This window comes from Apis cerana, linkage group LG4 (genome assembly GCF_029169275.1).
Source record: "Apis cerana isolate GH-2021 linkage group LG4, AcerK_1.0, whole genome shotgun sequence".
Lineage (NCBI taxonomy): Eukaryota > Metazoa > Arthropoda > Insecta > Hymenoptera > Apidae > Apis > Apis cerana.
The window spans coordinates 11,712,894-11,723,463 of record NC_083855.1 but is presented as its reverse complement, the minus strand read 5'-3'; the positions used below and the strand labels follow the sequence as shown (position 1 = coordinate 11,723,463).

General features: G+C 33.3%; 2 protein-coding genes across 6 annotated transcripts; both read left to right on the top strand.

Moving 5' to 3' along the window:
- Nucleotides 1-362: 362 nt before the first annotated feature.
- LOC108002052 (chaoptin) lies at nt 363-7,352 on the top strand. 4 transcript variants are annotated; one of them, XM_062074219.1, is made up of 7 exons: nt 363-502; nt 1,219-1,832; nt 1,926-2,099; nt 2,199-2,317; nt 2,395-2,541; nt 2,613-5,247; nt 5,315-6,032. In XM_062074219.1, exons 1-7 carry the CDS (start codon nt 465-467, stop codon nt 5,347-5,349), a joined length of 3,762 nt encoding a protein of 1,253 aa, XP_061930203.1. In that variant the 5' UTR covers nt 363-464; the 3' UTR covers nt 5,350-6,032. The 4 variants fall into 4 exon arrangements, with proteins under 4 accessions (XP_061930203.1, XP_016918935.2, XP_016918944.2 ...); XM_017063446.3 differs by having other exon boundaries at nt 2,613-7,352; XM_017063455.3 differs by lacking the exon at nt 363-502 and adding an exon at nt 750-888 and having other exon boundaries at nt 2,613-7,352.
- Nucleotides 7,211-10,563, top strand: LOC108002044 (tRNA (cytosine(34)-C(5))-methyltransferase). 2 transcript variants are annotated; one of them, XM_017063417.3, is made up of 11 exons: nt 7,211-7,352; nt 7,520-7,999; nt 8,059-8,143; nt 8,214-8,376; nt 8,453-8,560; nt 8,655-8,842; nt 8,911-9,055; nt 9,125-9,436; nt 9,513-9,880; nt 9,993-10,154; nt 10,233-10,563. In XM_017063417.3, exons 1-11 carry the CDS (start codon nt 7,287-7,289, stop codon nt 10,376-10,378), a joined length of 2,223 nt encoding a protein of 740 aa, XP_016918906.1. In that variant the 5' UTR covers nt 7,211-7,286; the 3' UTR covers nt 10,379-10,563. The 2 variants fall into 2 exon arrangements, with proteins under 2 accessions (XP_016918906.1, XP_016918915.1); XM_017063426.3 differs by lacking the exon at nt 10,233-10,563 and having other exon boundaries at nt 9,513-9,914.
- Nucleotides 10,564-10,570: the final 7 nt, after the last annotated feature.

Sequence of the window (10,570 nt, the reverse complement as noted above, 5' to 3'; positions counted from 1 at the left end):
CTGCGAATCTACTGTACTGTCTTGTCTATTGAGAAAGACAGTACAACGTGCTTGTTAGTCTTCTGTGTTTTTACCTTTTTGTGTTGATTGCAATTTTTGATTTTTGATAAGTTTAATATTGTACTTGTATTTTAATTTCTTAATAATTTATATTTTAATATTTTAATCGGTTCGATTGCGATACCTCCCACTTTGTTTTTTTTGAGACCAAGAAAAAAGAGTTGAGACAAGTTGAATCATGTGAAAATTTAAAGCACAAGAAATTGATAGAATAGAATACTTGATACAGTAAATCAATGCTTATCGATTTTTAAACGAACGCAAGTGAATTTCAAGAAAAAAAAACCCGGCTAATTAGACGGCCGTGGTTATATAGTTAAACGATGAAGCGGGATTGTTAGTGATTCAGTTGATTTTAAACACTTAACTAATCGCATTTGAATGGTGATGTTTTATTCAGATAAATGTCAATACGGTGCAAAATAACGAATATGATAAGAACGTAAGTTGCCCTTTCGGCAAAGAAATAACTCTACGATATGCTTTTTTCTGAAGATCTTATGATTTTGTTAATACACGATCACTAATAATGAAAGATAAATTTACGAAGATGAAATTAGTAAAGCGTTATTAGTACTCTTATACGCGATATATAATGTGCTAAACAAAACCGAATGATTCTTCGAATGGAAAACGAGTGGAAATAAGCAGAAGTGAGTAGATGAGAGCAAGTGAAGAATTGTGTCGCGTATTAATCTAGTCGGACCACATAGTTGTGACGAAGAACCTGACGCATAAAATTCCTTCGAGGTCGCGCGCCTTCTCGACTCGTTTCATCTTTAAACCTGTTCTTCTTTGCGCGTAATCGCGCGCGATGTGGTCGACGTGGTAACTTTGATTCGTGTTACGTGTTCGAATTTCATTTTTTAATATATTCAAATCGAAATCAAATCTCGAGTGTTATCTGTTCACATTTCAAATCGAACTTGTTGCATTATTACCAAGTATGCGACGATTTGAGTTTGACTAAAACGGAAAACGAAATCACCGTTATATGTAGATATACTATACTCTCGCCTCTGCAACCGCTTCGCTTTCTCATTCTTTCTCTTCTTGTTTTTTTTCTCTCGTTACTCATTTCGGTTTTTTCGTCCTTTTTTTTTCGTGCAAATAAATGAAAAAAATAAACATGATCAGTAACGAATATATCGTTTTCAGGTACTGTCTGGCGATAATTATTTGTTCATTTTTTAACATTGTTCTGACGAAAGAAACGAAATGGATACCGTGCGTCGAGTTGAAACGGGATTTACATATCCCGTGCAAATGTTCCATCTCAACAGAGTACAGCCGATCGATCGAGATGAATTGCGATCAAGTGGTGTTTACGCGGAGTACCACGGACAGTTTAAAAGGACAACCGATCGTTTCCATGAGTCAAAGGAACAGCGGATATCAAAATTTACCAGAAGATTTGCTCAATTCCGGTTTAAATTTAAAAAAGCTCGATCTGTCCGATAATTCGATTTATAAATTGATGGGTCGATCGCTTCAAGCACAGACACAATTAGAAGAATTAAGACTTGCCGATAACTTTTTGGGCGATAATCTAAATCCGATATTCTCGAGTAACGAGTTCCACGGTATGAAAGAACTGAGATTACTCGATTTGTCTAGAAATGGTCTTCGAAGTTTGGAAGAAGGCATCTTTAAAGGATGCGAGAATCTGGAACAACTTTATTTAGATGGCAATAACTTGACGACAATACCGACAATGTCATTAAAAGGACCCAAGTCTCTCAGAGTACTTTCTCTTTCTGGAAACAATATTGGTGGGCAAAAAAAAAAAAAAAAAAGAAGAAGAAAAAACAATAAAAACGATTCGATGAACGAGTTTAATGATTTTTTCTCATATTTCTTTTTAGGATCACTTCCACGTGCCGCTTTGTTGATGCTAGGCGAATCGCTATTACGATTAGATTTAAGTGAAAACGAATTGTCTCATATGGAGGATGGTGCACTTTTGGGTCTTGAGCAATTATTTTTGTTAAATATTTCTCGCAATGATCTTAGCCGCTTTAATAGTGACGTTTTTAAAGGTACGTGCATGTTTTATCATGAAAAAGTTATGCGAAGAAAAAATAAACTATTCATACGAATCATTAATCAAAAATTATAGAAATATTGATTATTTTTAGGAGCTTACAATTTATTGCAGTTGGATTTGTCGACAAATTTTCTGCGGGAATTTCCAAGTGACGCGTTAAGACATTTAACGGAATTAAAATTTCTCAATGTATCGAACAATTTGATTGATGTAAGTGATGATTTACACTTTTTAGAAAAGTTTGTTCTGGAAAAGAAAAGTGATGCTGATAATGATTTTCCTTCTAGGAGATCGAGCATGGGCATTTATCAACTTTAGGAGAGCTTCAGGTGCTGGATCTTAGCCGAAATAACATCGGTCGGCTAGGTTTCAATACATTTTCGAAATTGTCAGAATTGACTAGGCTTGATTTGAGTTTGAACGCATTGCGCACGGTATGCACGTAAGAATGAAAGAAAATGAAAAAAAAAAAAAAACAGAAAAGAACACAATTTCATTTTTACAGATCGAGGAATCATCGTTTAATGGTTTGAAGAAATTAAAATGGCTCTCATTGCAAGACAACAACATTTTGTTAGTACCTGCTACCGCTTTGACAAAATTACCATCTTTAACTCATCTACACTTGGAGTTCAATCGAGTTGCTGCTCTCCCGATTGAGTTGATCGAAGCGACAGCCTCAACCCTTGCAACGTTGGCACTCACTCGAAATCTGGTTCGAGAAATACCTGCTGGACTATTTCAAGATTTTCAAGAATTGACGAGCATCGAGTTGTCCGGGAACATGTTGTCAAGGATAACACGCGATACATTTGTCGGATTGGAAGAAACGTTGCTCGAATTGGACGTGTCCTCGAATAGATTGACTTCGATTGGCCAACTTCCCTTAAGACGGTTGATCTCCCTCGATTTATCCGGTAATCGGTTAACGCGAATCCCCCCAGAAACATTTGATTATTTGGAGAGGGTACGATATCTCAATCTAAGCTCAAATCCTCTCTACGGTGGTTTCCCACCTGTTTTTCCCTCTTCGGTGGTCGATCTCGATGTATCCCGTACAGACTTAAACATACTGCCCTCAATTTTGTTTCGAAATCTCGAATCGCTCGAAAGGATATCGGTCGCTGGAAATCGGTTGGAAAAAATTGAGAAGACCACGTTCGACCGGCTGGCCAACCTCTCGAGAATCGATTTGTCCGGGAATCTTATCGAGCATATCGAGAACGAGGCTTTCGTAGGATTGACCAATCTATACGAGTTAAATTTACGGGGCAACAGGTTGAGTTCGTTTTCCGGGGAGTATTTCGATACTGGAACTGGATTGGAGAGTCTCGATCTATCCTCAAACCGAATAGATAGATTGTCACCGACCGCTTTCGCTATTCATCCAAGATTAAGGGAGCTTGATCTCTCCGATAACCGATTTCTCTACTTTCCAAGCGACTATTTGAAACCATTGCAATTTCTTGAATGGTTAAATTTATCGGGAAACGAGTTGAAATCCGTAGACGAGTTTGCCTTCTCTCAACTCATTCGGCTTCGAGCGCTGAACCTCGCCGCAAACCGGATCGAGTCGCTCAACGAGCTTGCTTTCCATAATTCCACGCAACTCCAATTGCTTGATTTGTCAGGGAACGACATCGAGGCTCTGAGCGAAAGAACAATGGAAGGCCTGCTCCGTTTGGAACATCTCAACCTTCGGAACAATCGTTTGACTTCTCTTCCGGAAACGATATTCGATCCAACCAGAGTCCGTTCCGTCGAAAGTATCGATTTGTCTGGAAATCGATTAAATGAAATTCCGATTAGATCTTTGCAACGACAGACCGCCTCCCTTTCCAGCCTGAACCTTGCTCGAAATAAAATGGTCGAATTGTTTAGCCAGGAGGTTGCAAGCAATGTGAAGGAATTGGATCTATCGGATAATCCGTTGAGCGCAAACGCGATTAAGGGAATATTGGGAGAAGCGAAGATTCTTCGATCGTTGAACTTGGCCAATACTGGGATCAACCGTCTGACGGTCAGACTCGAGACACCTTTCTTGAAGCGGCTCAATCTTTCCAGGAACGACTTGACCGAGCTCAAAGCAACCACCCTTGAACGTGCTACCATGCTCGAAACGTTGGATGTCTCGAGGAACAAATTGTCGGATTTTTCGAACATGAATCAAACGTTTCAAGCATTACCAGCCCTCCGCTGGCTGGACGTATCCAGCAATTATGTGAAGATCGTCAACGAAACCAGTTTCAATAGTTTGACGAGTTTACGTTTTCTGAAGATGTCCAATCTGCAGAATTGTACGAGAATCGAGCGGAATGCATTCAAATTATTCGGAAAGCTTCGTTCCTTGATAGCCTACGATTATCCAAAATTAGGGTATTTCGACGTTCAAGGAATTCTAAAAGGAATGAATAATTTGGAACTGTTGGACATTGAGATCAAAGATTCATCGATAAGCAATGAACAATTATCGATACGTTCGCATCCTCGGCTCAAGGAGGTAATTTTACGAGGAGACAGGCTCAAAAGTATTTTGTCCAGTTCGTTGGTCGGTGTCAGAGGACCTAAGCTAGTGTTCGGTCTCAAAAACACTTCCGTTGACTCGATGCCTGCCGCTCTTTTCTTTCCGGTACCACGCTCGACCGAACTGGAACTTGACATCTCCGGTAGCAAATTTACCACTCTATCCGGCCAATTTCTTTCTGCGCTTGACGAACGAACCGGTTCGGTGAAGATCAAGGGGCTCCGATACAATCCGATTGATTGTAATTGCGACGCAAGACATCTGTGGAAATGGTTGAAAACGGTCGGTAATGACGATCCTTCGAATCTCGTTCTCTGTTCCGCTCCTGCCAATCTGATTGGCTCGTCGCTCACCAATCTCGCTGAACATCGATTGTCATGTGACTTCATCTCTTATACCTCTGTTGACGAGCTTGTCGACGATAATATTTCAACTAACCACGTTCACGTTGCCTCGTCTTCCTCTACAGTCAGATCGACATTTTCGGAGCCCGAGATTATTTGGACAGTAGCACCTGCGGTACAAAACGGCGATCGCAATAAACATTACAATAACGATCATGCCACTTCCTCGCCAGCCGGATCTTCCACCGGCACTGACGACACACTGATTATCGGTATTGTAGGAGGAGTTGTCGCGTTTATAGCATTGATTGTGATCGTAATCTGCGTGTGCCGTTTCAGATGGTCCTCCAATCGAATCGATCAGACGCGTTTAGCTGTAGCGGCAGCGACTAGCAGTATTCCTGATGCTTCGATGGTTAGACCCGCTAGCGCCTATTCAGGCAAGATCAATCACGAGCTTTATCTCGGATCGTATAACGAATCCACGTTAGATCGTGGAAATAACGCGATAGCCCCTTGCATTCCAACCATGTCGCATCAAATGATGCCTTTGGTTCAACCACCAGTGCATCTTATGCACACTCTTTTAGCGCAAACTCAACCACAATCGCAGTCCCAATTGCAAGCGCAACAATTTTACGGATATTGCGATGGCTCTTCTTTACCTATTTACATTGCCTGCTCAACCGATGCCAAGTGCGACAGATAACTTGTAAGATATTTACCTTTCCTTACCTTTCTACTTTATATTTCCACTTCATACACACATATACCTCATAGTTTACTCGATCATATTCTGTCAACAACGTGTTTTGTTGACGTGTTCACGTTCATTCATCAAACATTCGTCAATGATTGTCATTTAATGAACTAACAAATAAGTACTTAATATACAAACATACTCACATATGCTCAGCGCATATGCGTAACCTCGTATACAAAACATGTTATATATATTTTAGATATTTTATAAATGTGTGCGTATACTCACACTGATATTCTTAGTTATGAATTTATATGTATATTTTATATGAATTATATAAATTATATACTTTAATATATCTATTGTTCATTTGTTGCTTGTATTTATATCTATTATCTTGAGAGAAAAAAGACATATTTATTATTTATTAAAACAATAATTCTAAAATTGAAAATTTGTGCATTTAAAATTATATTCAAGAATTATTAGATTTAAGATTTTTAAGATTATTAATCAGGAAAAGAAATTAATAATTTTGTAATAAATTGATATGAGAAACTTAGCTAAAGTTTTAGCTTTAAAATGGAACTTTAAAAGTACTGAAATTTTCAAAAGAAAATGAATAATTAACAAATTTTCAATATGACATCATCGATACGTTAGAATGAAGCATTAATAATTAATAATTAATTAATTGAATAGAATTTTATATTAAAGTTGATACGAGAAACTTGCCTGAAGTTTCAAAATATGATTTCAAAAATGTCAATTTTTAATAGAAAACAAATTATTAATAAATTTTTCATGTAGTTCTCGAAATATGCAGATTCTGTTTATTCTTTTCGTATAATGTTACTTTCCTTGTTTATGACTTGAAATACTTTCTTGCATATTCTACTATCCTAGTAATAAGTTGGAATTTCGATAATTCAAACGCGAGATGGCGCTAATTTCCAAAACTTTTTAATAGATATTTAATTTATCAGCCGAATGTCCTTATTTAGAAATTTGTGATATAAAAAGAATAAACGTAATAAAAATTGCATAATTAGATTAGATTGTTTAAGAAGATCATAGAGTAATTTGTATTATAAATATATTTAAATAAAAAAATGACAGAATGTTGTGTCAAAAATCAAGGAAAAAAAAATTTACTGAAAGAAAAAATGACAAAAAAGCAAATAAAAAATATAAAGATATGAAAATATATTTAAAATATAAATGGAAAATAATATAAAAATATAAAAGTTCATATAAAATATATTATGAAATATGAAAACAAAATATATATAAAAATATATATTATATAAAATATAATATAAAATAAACAATTTTAAAAGTTCTTTATATGATATTCAAATTTAGCTTCAATTTTAATCATTATTGCAATTATTCTAAATCGAATCAATAACATTAAAAATATTAAAATGATGAAGGAATTTTAAATGGTTTTAGAACTTCTTTAAGATGTCGCATAAAAAATATTGAGTGATAGATCTATACTATATATTGTCCATGGCGGTAATCTTGTCATTATTTGTTGCTACTTAGGGAACACGTGTTAAGTGATTGAGTGACTGATATTATATAGTTTTTCTAGATACAACAATGGCAAGAAACCGAAAACATAAGCAAAAAAAAAATTTCGCAGAAAAACGTCGTGAAAAACAAAAGGTACAAACATTAATTGTTGAGAAAAATAATACCGGTTACGGTTATGTTTATTATTATATAGAGCGTTTATTAATAGTGTACATATTAAAAATAAACAAAATTTAATTATTAAAAAAATTTGTTTATATATAATAATATATAATTTTTTTATGAATTACACATTACAGAAAAAGGATGAATGGGATATTGCACCACGTCATAATTATGCAGATATTATCAGGGAAAATAAAGATTTTGAAAATTATTACAAAACTCAAAAAATTGTTCCTGAAGAACAATGGGATTCTTTTATCAATACTATGAGAAAGAATCTTCCAGTAGCCTTTAGAATTACAGGTTCAAAAGTAGAAGCTAAAGCATTAATGGAAACTATTAAAGGAGATTTTTTTAAGGAAATTTTAAATATGCATATGGAAGATGATTCTAAAAATAATGAAGAAACTAAGGATATATTACATTGTTTGCCATTTTATCCTGATGGATTAGCTTGGCAATTACAATTAACTAGAAAAGATATTAGAAGATCTGAAGCTTATTTTAGATTACATAATTTTTTAATTGTTGAAACAGAAAGTGGAAATATTAGTAGACAGGAAGTAGTTAGTATGGTACCACCTTTGGTATTAGATGTAAAACCATCCCATAAGGTAATTTTAATATTATAATAAATTTAATTTTGAACTTAAAAAGAAATAATTTTACATAGGTTTTAGATATGTGTGCAGCACCAGGATCAAAAACAGCTCAACTTATTGAAATGATACATACTGAAGAAGGAAATTCACTTCCAGGTATTAAAATGAAATTTAAAATATTTATAAACAAATGATGCAAATTTCATTTATCTTTATTTTTTCGCAGATGGTTTTGTAATAGCTAATGATCTTGATAATAATCGATGTTACATGCTTGTACATCAATCGAAAAGATTAAACAGTCCAATTGTTTTAATTACAAATCATGATGCCACAATATTGCCTAATTTTACTACCACTAAATCAGATGGTACAAAAGAACTATTAAAGTCAGTAAATTACACGAAATAAAATATTTTTATTTTCATTAAAGATTTTAACAATGATTTTTATATTTTGTTATAGATTTGATAGAATACTTGCTGATGTACCATGTAGTGGTGATGGCACAATGAGGAAAAACCCAGATATTTGGTGTAAATGGAGTCCAGCAAATGGTAACAATCTTCATGGGTAAATATTATTTTACATGTTTTTTGTATTTATATTTATATAATATTTATGATAATTCAATAGATAAAAATAATTTATATCTATGAATTTAAAGAATTCAATTTAGAATAGTAAGAAGAGGTTTAGAACTTTTAACAGTTGGAGGAAAAATGGTATATTCCACTTGTTCGCTAAATCCAATAGAAAATGAAGCTGTACTTCATAGGATTCTTGTTGAAACACAAGATTCTGTGCAACTAGTTGATTGCAGACATTTAGTACCTGGATTAGTATGTGATCCAGGTATTGTGTATTATATATTACATTGCAAAATTTATTTTTTCTAAAAAAATTAATGAACATTTTTTTAGGTATATCACATTGGTTACCAGCATCAAAAGATTTACAATATTATGAATCATGGGAAGATGTACCTGAACAATGGCAAACACAAGTTCGTCCAAAAATGTTTCCACCAAAACCTGAGGATGCAGCTAAATTTCACTTTGAAAGATGGTAAATAGAAATAGATTTTCTCGTTATTTTTCGATTTAAATATATAATAATAAGTTTTTAATGATATAGTATGAGAATATTACCACATCATCAAGATACAGGAGGTTTTTTTGTGGCTGTTTTGGAAAAGGTAAATCATTTACCTTGGGAACGTGCATCACATATTAAAGACGAATCAATTGAGAATTCTAATTGTCAAGAGAGTAATAATGAATTAAGTTTAGAAGAAGAAGCAAAGAAAAATGTTCATGCTACCAAAACGTTTGATGAAATGAATAGGTTACGAATTGCTAAACAAAAACGTAGAAGAATTGCTTCTGGGTTTAAAGAAGATCCATTTGTTTATTTTAAAGAGGATGAAGATGTGTGGTTATCCATTAAGTAAATGAACATTTTTATAATGTTTTATTTATTAATTATTATTAATTGATTCTTAATATCGAAAAAATTTTTTCAGAAAATTTTACGATATATCTGACGATTTGGATCCTCGGTGTTTGTTAGTACGATGTATTGGTAGAAAGAAAAAAAATATTTATTACACATCACCTGAAATACGTAATGTTGTATTGTCTAATGAAGATCAAATAAAATTGATAAATACTGGTGTTAAATCATTTGTACGTTGTGATAATAAGAATATGGATTGTCCATTTCGACTTGCACAAGAAGGAATACAAGTTATTATTAAGTATATTGGTAATAGTAGAAAAATTAGAATATCTAAAGATGATCTGATAATGTTATTACAAAACAATAATCCAAATACACCACCCGAAATTGTGAAGCTTAATCCAGAAACGCAAGAACGGTTACAAAACTTTGGTAACATTTTTTGTCATTGAACTAAATATTAATTGTAAATTTTATCACTAATTGTAATTTTTTATTATTTCTAATTTTATTCCTAAATATTGATTCGTATATATTATCTTAGCAACTGGAAGTTGTATACTTATGTATGAAGAAGAAGGAACAGAAAATCCATTAAAGTTACAAATGGTAGGATGGCGAGGTACAATGTCTTTGAGAGCATATGTTCCCATACATGACGCAATTCATTATTTACGTCTATTAGGAGCTGATTGTTCGAAATTTGGTATGTATTTTTTTTTTAGAAATATATATCAAATATATATTTGTAGATTTAAAATAATATTTGGAATTGTTATTTCAGAAAAAAATAAATTCAAAGAAAATCGTGCTTCTGCTGCTCCTGAAGAGTTGGATAATGAAATTTGTAATGATGTTAACGAAGCGGACAATAATTTAAAGAAAAACGATACGTTAGAAACTTCAAACGAATTAAAAGATGACACATAATTTTACAATATAAAATGAAGTTCCTTTAATTTCCTTTGAGATATCAATTTCAATACGTTGCAAGAATAAGTAAAAAATTTTCATTTGACTTAAAATTTAATAAAGATACCCTTGACAAGACGGATATTATTTAATACATGTATATCTTGTAGAAATGAAATAAAACATTTTTATAGGATAAAAAAGCAACTA